Genomic DNA, 14,138 nt, shown 5'->3' on the forward strand with positions numbered 1-14,138 from the left:
TGATGCCATTTCCCTACTCCTTGTTCATTTTCTGAGTAACATCTATAAAGGAACTTTCCCTGAGAGAACTCAATTAATTGAGTTTATCACTGAACAATAAATTAGCAATTAGCACTAATGGCCAAAACATAGCCTATCAACCAGCTGTATACCATGCTTTGACCACAATTACTAATTGTAATAAAGAAAAAGAAGACTGCTAAGAGTGGGGACTCTGGCACTTACATTTAGAAGATATTGAACTATTTTACTTAAAAAAAGTTTTTTTTTAATGTTTACTTATTTTTGGGACAGAGAGAGACACAGCGTGAACAGGGGAGGGTCAAAGAGACAGGAAGACACAGAATCTGAAACAGGCTCCAGGCTCTGAGCTGTCAGCACAGAGCCTGGTGCAGGGCTTGAACTCATGGACCATGAGATCATGATCTGAGCCAAAGTCAGATGTTTAACTGACTGAGCCACCCAGGTGCCCCAATTTTACTGAAGTTTAAAAATATAAGTTAACTTGTTCTTTTATGCCATCTCTTTACATAAGAGATGAAGATAAAGAGTTGGAACTCTATCTACACATCAGCCACATGCCCCTAGTCTCTGTTTTCTGAAGACATGCCCGGTCCCCTCTACTCTGTAGAAAGTCAATGAACACATTTACATATATGATGAAAGAAGCAATCCAATGTGTTGTACATTATATCAGAGGTGGTCCTGAATCTCAAATTTAGGAATAACATATACTCTACTTTCACATTCTTTGAAACTCAAAGCTACGAAGAATTAAGAATTTATAGTTCCAGTGGGGTTTTAAAAGTAGGTCAAAGTCTTTGCTTATTTTTCCAACAATAACTAACTCCAAATTCTCTTTTGCCAAATATCATTAAGAGCCTGGAGGATGGTAAACTGCCATTTACTGAGTAACTCCCATGAATACTATATATCTCTATTTATAATAGATAGTGAAGTTAGAGATTCACTTCTGGCATGATTGGAGGCACATGGTCTTCAAATCCTCTCCTCTAAAAGTAACTAAAAGCTAGACAAAATTGCCAGACAACCATTTCAGTGCTCTCAATGGACTATGGGCATACAAATGCTGAGAGGAATTAATTAATCCATGAAAATGATCTCAGGGAAGAACTATGTGAGTTTGTGGCATATTTGCTATTTCACTCCTTCTAGTTCTATCACAGTTGTAGTTTAACCAGGATAGACAGGAAGTGAAAAACAGCAGCTTTGCTGTTGTTGATGGAAAAGTCTAACTGGAATTAAAGAGCTGTCAGCTAAAGTGCTAAATGCAGTAGCAAGTGAAGTGGGGAGTCAGTGGTTGTAGGCCTCTGTGGGGCGAGTAGCCAACTAACAGAACAGTTGAGGGTTTATTAGGGAAATCCTGAGGCAAGACAAACAAAGGGGCATGTTAAGCTCTTCATGTCTTGGGTTGACTACAGGTTGTGCTGTACATAGCAGAGACTGGAGTGGACCCAAACCACCTATACATTCTTGGCTGATGGAGCACGAATTCATGCAACGAGATGAGAGACAACTAACACAAAATATAAGCCAGGCTTTAAGTATGAGTGTACTTCTCAGACCACACACAAATAAATCAGACTAACACCCAAAGATCATTTAATATAACACATCATATGTTATGAACTAAAAGTTTGTCCCCCTCAAATTCGTATGTTGAAACTCTAACCCCTGGTGTGATGATATTTGCAGATGGGGCTTTCGGGAGGTAATTAGTTCATAAGAAGACCTGGTCTAATGGGATAAGAAGAGATGTCAGAGAGCTCTCTCTGCCATGTGAAGACACAGGGAGAAGGTGGCCATCTATGAGCCAGGAAGAGAGTCATAACGAGCAAATCAGTCAGCACCTTATTCTTAGTCCTCCCAGACTCCAGAACCATGAGAAAATAATTTTTTTTGTTTTTTAAGCCACCCAGTCTGTGGCATTTTGTTATGGCAGGCTGAGCTAAGACCTCATGTTAATATAACACAAAGCCAAAAACATAAGATTATCTGAAAGGTGCAGAAAGAAATTTGACAATATCCAAAGCTTAATCATAATAAAAACTCTCAACAGACTAAGAATAAAAAAGAACATCTCTGAAATGATAAAGGGTATCTGTGAAAAACCTACAATTAACATCATAATTAAGGGTTAAAACTGAAGCTTTTCCTCTAAGACTGGGAACAAGGCAAAGATATCCATTCTATTTATCACTGTATTGGAGCTTCCAGCCAGTGCAAAAAGCCAAAAAACACTTCAAATTGGAAAGGAAGAAGTTAAACTGTTTTTGGAGACGACATGACCCTAACATAGAAAATACTAAGGAATCCAGACGACAATTACTGGAATAAATTTAGCAAGTCTAAATACACAAAAAAATATAAAAGTGAATTAACATTTTAATATGCTAGCAATAAGCAAACTGCAAATGAAATTAAGAAGACAATTCCATTCATAACACCATCAAATAGAAGAAAATATTTAGAATAAATGTGAAAGAAATGAAGGATTTGTACATGGAAAAAAATTGCTGAGAAAAATGAAAGATGATATGAATAAATGGAGAGTTCATGTTCATGGATTAGAAGACTTAGTATTGATAAGACCATGTAGTAGTTTCTAAAGGCTGCCATAACAAAATACCACAAACTGCATGGCTTGAAACAAACGGAATTTATTTTCTCTCAGTTCTGGGAGCCAGAAGTCTAAAATAAAGCTGTCAGCAAAGCCACGCTCAATCTGAATGCTTGAGGGAAGAATTTTTCCCTGGATAGAACTTGGACTATCTTTTCTGGGGATGTAATTCCACCAATGATGGCACTACTTCCCAAAATGATCTACTGATTCAATGCAATCCCTGCCAAAATCCTAGAAGGTTTTCTGTAGAAATTTAGCTGGTCCTGAAATGTGCATGGAAATTCAAAGGGTCTAGAATATACAAAACAGTTTTGAAAAAGAAAAAAGTTGTAGTACTTATATTACCTGATTCTGAAACTCCTATAAAGCTACGGTAATAAACACATTATGGTATTTGTGTAAGGATAGGCATATAAATTAATGAAACAATTCAGAGTCTAGAAATAAATCCTTACATTTATGTTCAATTTGTTTTTGACAAAGTTGCCAAGACAATTCAATAGGTAAAGAATAGTCTTTTCAACAAATGGTGAAGGGACAATTGAACATCTGAAGGTAAAAAAAACAAAAAACAAAAAACAAAAACCTTTAACTTAGATCCTTTCCTCACAATATATACAACAATTAACTCATAAGGGATTATAAATCGAAATACAAGTGCTTAAACTGCTAGAAGAAAACAGAGGAGAAAAGCCTTTAGCTTTGGGTTAGGCAAAGAGTTCTTAGACATGACACCAAAAGCACAAGTTATAAAAGAAAGAAATAGATAAAATGAACTTCATTAAAACGAAAAACTTTTTAAACTTCAAAAAAACACCACTAAAAAAATGACAAGACAAGCTAGGAACTAGAATATTTGTAAACCATTTTTCTGATGAAGAACTTGTGTAGGAAAGAAACAATGATGACTCAGTAAGAAGACAATCATTTAAAAACGGAAAAAAACTTTAACAGACATTACAGAAGACATAAAAATGCTCAACCTTTAGTCATTAGGGAAATGTAAATCAAAACCATAACAATGTATTACTACATATTTTGTATGATGTCTATACTATAAAAGATAGATAAAAACAAGTGTTGGCAAGAATGTGGAGAAACTGGAACCCTTATACATTGCTTGGGGGAATATAAATGATATAGCCACTTTGGGAAATAATTTGGTTAAACCTAAGCTTACCATATAACCCAGCAATTCCACTCCTAGAAATGTGTCCAAAAAGAGTGAAGACTTATGTTCACACACAGCTTCTATAAGAATGTTCATAGCAGTTCACTATTCATGCTAACCAAAAACTGGCAACAATCCAAATGTCATCCACTGGTGCATAAGTAAAATGTGGCTTATCCATACAATGAATACTATTTAGCAATTAAAATAGAAGATGAACACATGCTACAACATGGATGAAACTTCAAAACATCATGAAAGAAGCACACAAAAATTATATACTTTGTGAACTCATTTATATGAAATACCCAAGAAAGGCAATTTTATAAATAGAGCAAACAGATTAGCAGCTGCCTGGAGTTGGGGTGGGAGCAGGCACTGACTGCAAATGGGCTTGAGGGAAACTTTTGGGGTAATGGAAATGTTCTAAAACTGGATTGTAGTTACACAACTACATATTTACTAAAACTGGTGAAATGTATATCACAGTAGATAGATTTTATGGTATGTTGTTATATATTGAGAAAACTAAAAAAAAAAAGTATGAAGTTCGGAAATTAAGATGGTGGAGAAGTAAATCGACCCTGGGCTTTCCTAGTCCCTCAAACACAGCTGTACTGAGATCAGATCACTTTCTGAAACACCTAGGAAATTAATCTGTGGAGTGGCAAAACGATCTCCATTGTTGGAGGGAGACAGCGAGGCAGGTGCAAGGTACATGAAGTGAACTGGGTGAGACAAAAACAGTGGTGCCATGGAGGGGAGGGAACCCTTTCTGTGGAGAGACAAAAGGGCAAGAAAAAGAGAGGGGATGAGAGAGTGTGGCACTCATTTGCACAGGAGAAAAGCCTCTCTGGACCATGGGCCGGGGAATAAGAAGTACTGAGTGTAGCAGGTTTTTTTGCAAATGGTGTTTGGAGCTTAAACTCTGAGGTTTTGGAAGTGTGCAACTTACTCCAGAGTGGAGCTGTGGCATGAGCTACTGGGGAGAAGGAGGACACTGGTGCTGGAGTGCACAGCGTAGTGTAGGGATCTCAGGGGCATACTGATAGAGAACATTCTCCTTCCTAGAGTACTTTTGGAAGAGGGTACATTGCCTCCCCAAGGACAAAAGACCCTGCAGGTGCCAGCAAAAGGTCTTTAATCAGCAGGGGACAGAGATGCACCCAGAGAGAATAACCTTTGCTGCTTTTAGTGGTGCTACACTATAGATTCCACACACTCTGCAGGCCTGGGACTATTTTTCAGAGACAAAAGAGTTTAGACAGAGTAGAGGGGCACTACTCCAGGGAGGGCATGGGTCAGCATGGTTGCATGTCCTTTAAGACTTCAAGTTTTGAATCCCAGCTGCATAAGTTTGGACTCCCAAAGAAAAGATGCAGGAGAGTTGTGGTACAGGGCAAGCTGACTGCCCTCACTCACTGTTCTGTGAGGGTTGCCTGACCAGTGTGGGGTGTGCAATTCTCTGTCCAGTGATGAAGGATTGGGGTAGTGCCATTTTCCCCACATACCAACACAGTATGACTTTGGAGAGCAACACAGCAGCCTCCAGTGGAGGCGGGCCATACCTACAACAAACCTCGCACCCCCCCCCCCCCCCCCCACCCCGTGCCTGGCAACTGCTTATTTACTCAGGCAAGACTAACTCTGAACCAAGGCAGTGGCTCAGGCTCTCCTCTAGAAGAACAGCACAGCCAGGACCCTGCATGCACCAAGTATACTGAAAACTGAATGCTTCAAAATGACAACTGCAGTTCCGGTGGAAACAGGACCAGGCTTAATATTTTTCTTTCTTCTTTTTTTGTTTTGGAATCAAGGTCATAGTTTCTTATTTATTTTTTTCATTTCCTTTTCTCTCTCTTTTTTCTTTTTCAACATTACTTTGGCCATTTGGGGTCTTTTGTGGTTCCATACAAATTTTAGAATTGTTTTTCTAGCTCTGTGAAGAATGCTGGTATTGTTTTGACAGGAATTGCATTGAATGGTGTTGGGCAGTATAGACATTTTAACAATACAGTATGTGTTCTTCCAATACATGGGCATTAAATGTTTTTTCATTTCTTTGAGTCTTCTTCAGTTTCTTTCAGAAGTGTTCTACAGATTTCATATAGATCTTTCACCTCTTCGGTTAGGTTTATTCCTAGGTATCTTATGGGTTTTGGTGCAATTGTAAATGGGTAACTTATAAATGGGATACATAAAAAATAAATGCAAAATGGATTAAAGACCTAAATGTAAGACAGGAAACCATCAAAATCCTACAGGAGAAAACAGGCAGCAAACTCTGTGCCCTCAGCTATGGCAACTTACTAGACAGGTCTCTGTAGGCAAGGGAAACAAGCAAAAATGAACTATTGGAATCTTACGAAGATAAAAAGCTTCTGCACAGTGAAGCTATCAACAAAGCTGAAAGGCAACTGACGGAAAGGGAAAAGATATTTGCAAATGACATACTGGATAAAGGGTTAATATCCAAAATCTATAAGGAACTTATCAAACTCAGTATCCAAAAAACAATCCTGTGAAGAAATGGGCAGAAGACATGAATAAACACTTCCAAAGAAGACATCCAGATGGCTAACAGACACATGAAAAGATGCCTAGCATCACTCATCATAGGGAAATACAAATCAAAACCACAATGAAAAGCCACATATCAAAAAAAATCACAAATCAAAACCTCACACCTGTCAGAATGGCTAAAATTAACAACACACACAACAGATGTTGGTGAGGATGTGGAGAAAGGGGAACGCTTTTGCACTGCTGGTAGGAATGCAAACTGGTGCAGCCACTCTGGAAAACAGTATGGAAGTGCCTCAAACAATTAAACATAGAACTTCCATACAGCCCAGCAATTGCACTACTAGGTATTTATTAAAAGGATACAAAAATGCTGACTCAAAGGGGCACATGCACCCCAATGTTTATAGCATTGCTATCTACAATAGCCAAATTATGGAAAAAGCCCAAATATCCATCAACAGATAATACAGATGATGTGGTGTATATATATACAATGGAATTATTACTCAGCGATCAAAAAGAATGAAATCTTGTCAACTGCAACAACATGGATGGAACTAGAAGAGGGTATTATGCTAAGTGAAATAAGTCAGAGAAAGACAGATAAATGATTTCACTCATATGTGGAATTTAAAAAACAAAACAGATGAGCACAGGGGAAGGGAAGCATAAATAAGATAAAAACAGAAAGGGAGGCAAACCATAAGAGACTCTTAATTACAGACTCAAGAGTCTACAACATTGCTACACTATAACAGGTGTGTGGAAGATGCCACAGCAAGGGGGAAAATGGCAACCAATTCTGGATGTAGGTGGCACAAGAGTCGAGGACAGACAGGGAGAGGATAGGATTGTACAGATTTCTTTCTTCCACACATATTTATTGTCTACACTGTTCCAGGTGACTGAGAATAAATCAGATACAGAACCCTAAACTTGTAAAACTCACATGTGAAGGGGGGGAAATATGAAAGAAACAATAACGAACGTAATAACATACTGCAATACACAGTATCAATAGAGACAACACTTGGATTTAATATTAAAGGATGAGATTTCTCAGGCAGGAGAGAAGGGGAAGGGCAGTTCAAGTACAGGACATAGGACGTGCCACAGCAAAGCAAAGGGAATGTGGTCCCCCTGTGCTCAAGGAATGTACAGAAAAATCACAGGATATGACAATGAAAAGGTCAAAGCAGGAATCAGAAGTGACACTCACTGTTTTATTTAATTATTTTGTACAACACAAGTTTTCACTGGTTCAAATGAGACTGAGATTAAGGCATTTGTCTTGCCAAAATGAGTATAGTAATAGTACCTACTGAACATGGTCTTTATGGAACTAACAGGCCCTGGCACGCAGTAAGTGCTGTAATAATGCTTGCCATTATTTTTTTTATTAGTACTATGCTGTCATAAGGTCTAAATTATTAAATTCTATAGTCTAACCAGAAAGTTGTATAAATAAATCAAGAAAAGATTTGCCGCATCCTCTTTCAAAATGGTCCTTGCAGAAATAATACACTCGAGTGTATTCCACACAATACCCACAAGTGTTCCTTTTTTTGTTTTGTTTTTGTTTTTTGGAATTGTTCCTTTTTTATTTTCAGAGGATTTAATTCATTGACATCTATTTGGAAAATTATGCCAATTATTTAAAAGATATTTTCTTTTTTTTTAATTTTATTTTTTAAAATTTACATCCAAATTAGTTAGCATATAGTGCAACAATGATTTCAGGAGTAGATTCCTTAGTGCCCCTTACCCATTTAGCCCATCCCTCCTCCCACAACCCCTCCAGTAACCCTCAGTTTGTTCTCCATACTTATGAGCCTTTTCTGTTTTGTCCCCCTCCCTGTTTTTATATTATTTTTGTTTCCCTTCCCTTATGTTCATCTGTTTTGTCTCTTAAAGTCCTCATATGAGTGAAGTCGTATGATTTTTGTCTTTCTCTGGCTGGCTAATTTCAATGAGCATAATACCCTCCAGTTCCATCCATGTAGTTGCAAATGGCAAGATTTCATTCTTTTTGATTGCTGAGTAATACTCCATTGTATATATATACCACATCTTTATCCATTCATCCATTGATGGGCATTTGGGCTCTTTCCATACTTTGGCTATTGTTGATAGTGCTGCTATAAACATGGGGGTGCATGTGTCCCTTCAAAACAGCACACCTGTATCCCATGGATAAATGCCTAGTAGTGCAACTGCTGGGTTGCAGGGTAGTTATATGTTTAGTTTTTTGAGGAACCTCCATACTGTTTTCCAGAGTGGCTGCAACTGCTTGCATTCCCACCAACAACGCAAAAGAGATCCTCTTTTCTGCATCCTTGCCATCATCTGTTGCCTGAGTTGTTAATGTTAGCCATTCTGACAGGTGTAAGGTGGTATCTCATTGTGGTTTTGATTTGTATTTCCCTACACACAAGTGTTCCTAACTCTCAGGGCATGGATTCAGAGCACTGCAGCAATTTTTTCCAGAAATACTTTTATAGCCTTTCCTTAAACCGATAGTTTCAAAAATTTTTTAAAGCTCTCTTCCTTACAATGAAGAAAGCTCTCTTCCTTACCACTTCCCACAGTGTAGACAAAGGTAAAACCTAACAATTACAGAATATCTCACAGAAATTATTGTGAAGATGAGTTAATGTATGTGCATAATAAAGGGTTTACTCAGGAAGCCTGAGTTGCCCAAACTCTGAATATCTCAAAGGTCTCAGGACAACTCGCCCTTGACTAGCTCCTGAGAGCATGAGTGGGACAGAAAGAGAGGGAGACACAGAATCTGAAACAGGCTCCAGGGTCTGAGCTGTCAGCACAGAGCCTGATGTGGGGCTCGAACTCATGAGCTGTGAGATCATGACCTGAGCCAAAGATGGATGCTCAACTGTCTGAGCCACCCGGGGCGCCCCTGTGAATGTATTTTCTTATGCTTGAGGTCCTTGGTTTGAAGTCTGGGGGAGGCTGGAGACTGAGGAACTAAGGTCAGCCACATGTGCATTGCACATCCACGTGACTGACCCCCAACAAAAATGCTAGACACCAAGGCTCAGATGGGCTTCCTTCGTTTGCAACACTTTGCATGTGCTGTCATACATTATCACTGGGAGAATTAAGTGCATCCTCATACAACTCTTACGGGAAGGCATACCTAGAAGCTTATTCTTGGTTTCTTCTGGACTTTATCCTATGTATCTTTTTTCTTTGCTCAGTTTAAATCTGTATTCTCTTACTGTAATAAACTGTTACCAGTGAGGATAACAGCGTTTTTAAAGTTTTGTGAATCCTTCCAGTGAATCACCAAGTCTAAGGGTGATCTTAGGAACCCACAATTGAATGTGAATGTGCTGAGGACAGCACCTGGCATCTAGTAGGCATTACATAGGTAGTTATTATTACCAAGTGCTGAAAAGCCATTTAAAATTTTAAGACAGCCAGACAGTGTTATTATTTGTGCCAATCTCTGATCTCAATCTCCACAGCAGGTTGGGCTAAGAAGATGATTACACAAGAACATGCTTTTTCCTGGATCACAAGCCTGAGGCACACTGGGTTTGATGACAATGCTTAAGTCAATTTCCAGAAGACTCTGCTCCAATCATAATTGTAAAATAAATGTTTAAATAGTAACAGAAACAAGTTGATGATAACAGATTAGAAATGGTAAAATATAAAAGAGATCTCACAATATAATGCATACCTTTATTTCCTTTATGCTCAGAAGAGATGCATTTAGAAATTCCTCAGTTAATCTCTTCCAACTAGCAGCTTTGCTGAGATCAGAATGAATGATGAATTTTTCATAAATTCTAAAATATATTTAAAAGTAAACTGATAGTTATAAACTTACATTAATAGAAAGATTTATAAGAAAATGCATATATTTTTTAATATGTACATATATATGAAACTAACTTACCCTTCTATTGTTTTTTCTACTTTGTGGCTGTTAACACCCAAGAAATGATGAAATCTAAAAGAGAAAATGTAATTTTTAGGTGAACCTTGTCATATAGCTAAGTAGACCAGTCTCAAGAGCCCTCTATATCCCCATAGTCACCCTATATTCGGCAATATATTTCCAGGAGTGCACCTCTCTCCCTGTATCACCTCTACCATCCAGGCAAACAGCCACTGCATCTCAGAAACTCCTCAAGCACAGGTCATCCTTAGCCTCCTTTGTCCTCTGATTCCTTCATCTTCCCATAATGCCTTGTATCTAAGTCAGTATAGCACATTCTATAGCAGGGGTTCCTAATCTTTTTATGCCATAGTGAAGCCCAGTGAAGCTTAGGCTTTATGAATTTATGAAACATTACTTCTCAAAGTAATGTTTAAAAAAATTTTTTTAATGTTTGTTTATTCTTGAGAGAGAGAGAGAGAGAGAGAGAGAGAGGGAGACAGCACAAGAGGGGGAGGGGCGGGGAGTGGGGAGAGAGACAGAATTTGAAGCAGGCTCCAGGCCCTGAGCTGTCAGCACAGAGCCTGACACGGGGCTTTAACTCACAAACTGCAAGATCATGGCCTGAGCCAAAGTCAGATGCTTAACCAACTCAGCCACCCAGGTGCCAGTGAGATGAAATACAAAAAAACCCAAGCCTACTGAAATATGGTTGTGAAGTACCTTTTAAAGTTTGTGATATAATAAGAGACATTTATTAAAGCATTAAATAACGAGATCTAGCAATGGATCCACAATTATCAGTAAAGCAACAGCAAAAAATATTTGAAAATATCTGCCACAACTTTATGATGTGAACTATGTGATTTCTACCTGTGACACAGTCCTAGGTAAATTATTATTGCTTATTGCTTTTATTTGTAATTTGAGGAAATGCCAGTTTTTAGTTAGAGGTTAGTGTAATTTTTTCTTGTCCAAGTTCTTAACACCTGAATTCTACAGGCTCTCAGATTAAAAATTCCAATTCTATATCATATGTAGACCTGTCTTCCTTTATGATAGAGGGTATATTTCACTCATCTCTGAATTTCTAGGGCCTAGAACATGGCCACAATTTAAAAAGAAAAAAAAAAAAAAGCAAACATGGGACACCTGGGTGGCTCAGTCAGTCAAGTATCTGACTTCCATCTCACGGTTCATGAGTTTGAGCCCTGCATGGGGCTCTCTGCTGTCAGTCCAGAAGCCACTTCAGATCCTCTGTTACCACCCCCCCCATCCCCTCGCTGCCCCTCCCCCACTCATTCTTTTTCTCTTTCTCAAAAATAAACAAACTTTTAAAAAAGCAAACATGTATTGTTCATTTTTCTCATGGATTAAAGCATCATATAGCTCATTCAACTCACTTTCTAATTTTTAGTATCAAAGACAACAATCTGTATTTAAAAGAAATAATTTACACCACTAAAAATATATATCTAATTCTATTCCAGTAAATGGCTGAATAGAGAACATCCCTTTATCACTTAGTTTCTCAATGTGAGACAGTAACTTCTAATGTCTCTCTGAAGTCTAAAATGATGTCCAGCTACCTACTGCCATTGACATATTAACTAATAGAGAAATTATTTGGGGTACAGCACTTAAATTTCTGTCTTATATGACCTATTCAGACATTGTTATATTTATAGGTTACACTTAAGAACTGAACTCATTATCTCAGAAACTTGGCAGGCTTTTAGACTCATTGTTCTCATTATAAACCAAGTAGGCACTGTATGTATGATTAAGGTTGATGATCAAGAATACAGAAACTGAAAAACCATTTCTATTGAAATTAAATAGGCAAATATTAACATGGATGGATATTCTTTTAGTAATAATTCTATTATAGGTAATGATCATAACAGTACTGTCTAATTTACCTCTTCCATAAATAAAAATAGGAGCTCTGACTTCATAAATCTCAAGAAATTACATGAGACACTGTATTAGAAATTATATTATATGGTGGCTTAGTGTACTTTGTGCCAGGAACTATTCCAAGTGTTGGGATAAGAAATGAACAAAACAAACCATTATCCCTACCCTCATGGAACTTACATTTTAGCTGGAAGGAGGGGTGGAGGAGACAAACAGTAAACATACAAGTTATCCAGTGTACTATGCTGTGCGTTTCGAAAAGAGAAAAAAAAAACACAAGACCAAGGTAAGAGAGATCTGGAGAGGCTCAATAAGGGGTAGGGAGTAAGAATACAGTGTTAAGTAGGGTTTGACCATTATTTTGCTCTAAAACTTCATTTACCTACTCATTCAAAAAATGTTTGCTGCGCAGTGCACCGCGCTAAGCGCAGTGAGTGGAAGAAGGAACATGAGAGACACAAACCCCTTCCCCAAAAGTACGCTTCTAAGGGTAAGGCCGACCCTTAACAACCCAAAACCCACTGTTTCATTATGCGTTTGTCACACGCGACAGGGATCCAAAGGACACTAGAGCACCAAGCTGCTGGAGAGGCAGCGCGCACGACGGTCGGAAACCCGGCCGCGCGCCCGGATACCCCTAGACCCATTCCTGTTCCCAGCCTCGGCCCCGGAGCCGCACCCCCACACCTGAAGTTGGACCAGGCAAAGTGCAGGGCGAGCTGGAAGTTGGGGTCCGCCTCATCCTGAAGGCCAGCCACATGGCGAATGAGCTCGCGAACGTCGCGCTCCTGCTGTGGGTCCAGTTGGCTCCAAGACGGCGCGGGCCGGAACATACTGCTCTAACTTCCACAAAGACGCCCTTCCGTGAGGTTGTTCCTGCTCTCGCGAGAGTTCACGCTCCCACCGCTTTGCTCCTCGGAGAGGTTCCGGCCGCTGTCGCGAGAGTTCGAATTCTAGCTCCTGCCCGGTTGTGTCCGTGCTGATTCTTGTAGGACGTTCTTGCGTGCGTTTTCCAGTTTAACCTTGAGTACATTTAGGAGCGTCCTCAAAGAAATAGCCGTTACTGTTAGTCAGATTAATAATAATCTCTGGCTAACCTTGGTTGGTGGTTTAATTTACGATGTTTGGAGAACAGCCATTAGTTCTCATTCGCACCTACCTTTTCAGGTACCGTGACCAGTTAATTGTCCATTCTTATCCAAGCTTCAGTTTCTCCTTCTAGAGGTGATCTCTAATGATCTCTCAGTTTCCCTCTGTCTACACAGGACACACTACATGGTCCTCACTACAGCAAGTGTCAGCAAAGTGGATTGTCTGGCAGAGGCAGACAGGCTGAGCGCTGCTCCTTCTGCTCTCACTGGCTTGTGATTGGGAGCTGCCAAAGGACTTTATAATTCCTGTTGATTAAAGATGGAGTATGTCTTTGTTGTTCAGTACTTAAAATTCAGTAATTAAATTACTGAAATACAGTTCACTAATTAAATTACTAAAATACAGTTCAGTAGTTAAAACTGTACCTGTGAACTGTTTCTGTTCATTAAAAAAAAAAGTTTTTATTTATTTTTGAGGGGGGAGGAGGGGCAGAGAGAGAGGGAGTCAGAATCTGAAGCAGGCTCCAGGCTCTGAGTTGTCAGCACAGAGCCTGATGTGTCGCTGGAACCCAGGAACTGTGAGATCATGACCTGAGCCAGAGTCCGAAGCTCAACTGACCCACCCAGGTGCCCCTGAACTGTTTCTGTTCAATATTGCATCTAACTATTCCAAAACCTGTTGCGTGGACTTCTTTATGTTTTCTTTTAGGGATCTGGTACGGTTTCGTGTGATCTATTACATTGTTTTACTGTAGTAATAGATAGTTGATATACCACTGTCAGTCCATTTGGGCTGTTGTTACAAAATACTATAGACTGGGTAGCTTATAAACAACAGAATTTATTTCTCACAATTCTGGAGGCTGAAATTCAAAATGA

The 14,138-nt window shown here is 39.0% G+C and overlaps 1 protein-coding gene across 9 annotated transcripts in view; it reads right to left on the reverse strand.

Annotated features, from left to right (window-relative positions):
- TUBGCP5 (tubulin gamma complex associated protein 5) overlaps positions 1–13,067 on the reverse strand; it is a 64,753-nt gene extending 51,686 nt beyond the window's left edge. For 6 of the 9 annotated variants that reach the window (XM_015085021.3, XM_027067851.2, XM_015085018.3 and 3 more), the window contains exons 1-3: positions 12,856–13,066; positions 10,267–10,320; positions 10,048–10,156 (exon numbers count right to left, since the gene is read on the reverse strand). In XM_015085021.3, coding sequence (XP_014940507.1) covers positions 10,048–10,156; positions 10,267–10,320; positions 12,856–13,001 — 309 coding nt within the window. In that variant the 5' untranslated portion in view covers positions 13,002–13,066. Of the gene's footprint in view, positions 1–10,047; positions 10,157–10,266; positions 10,321–12,855 lie in introns of all 9 variants that reach the window. The other 3 variants (XR_008299030.1, XR_001432118.3, XM_015085020.3) reach the window with 2 other exon arrangements.
- Between the last annotated feature and the right edge of the window lie 1,071 nt (positions 13,068–14,138).

The sequence above is a fragment of the Acinonyx jubatus genome, chromosome B3 (assembly GCF_027475565.1).
Source record: "Acinonyx jubatus isolate Ajub_Pintada_27869175 chromosome B3, VMU_Ajub_asm_v1.0, whole genome shotgun sequence".
Lineage (NCBI taxonomy): Eukaryota > Metazoa > Chordata > Mammalia > Carnivora > Felidae > Acinonyx > Acinonyx jubatus.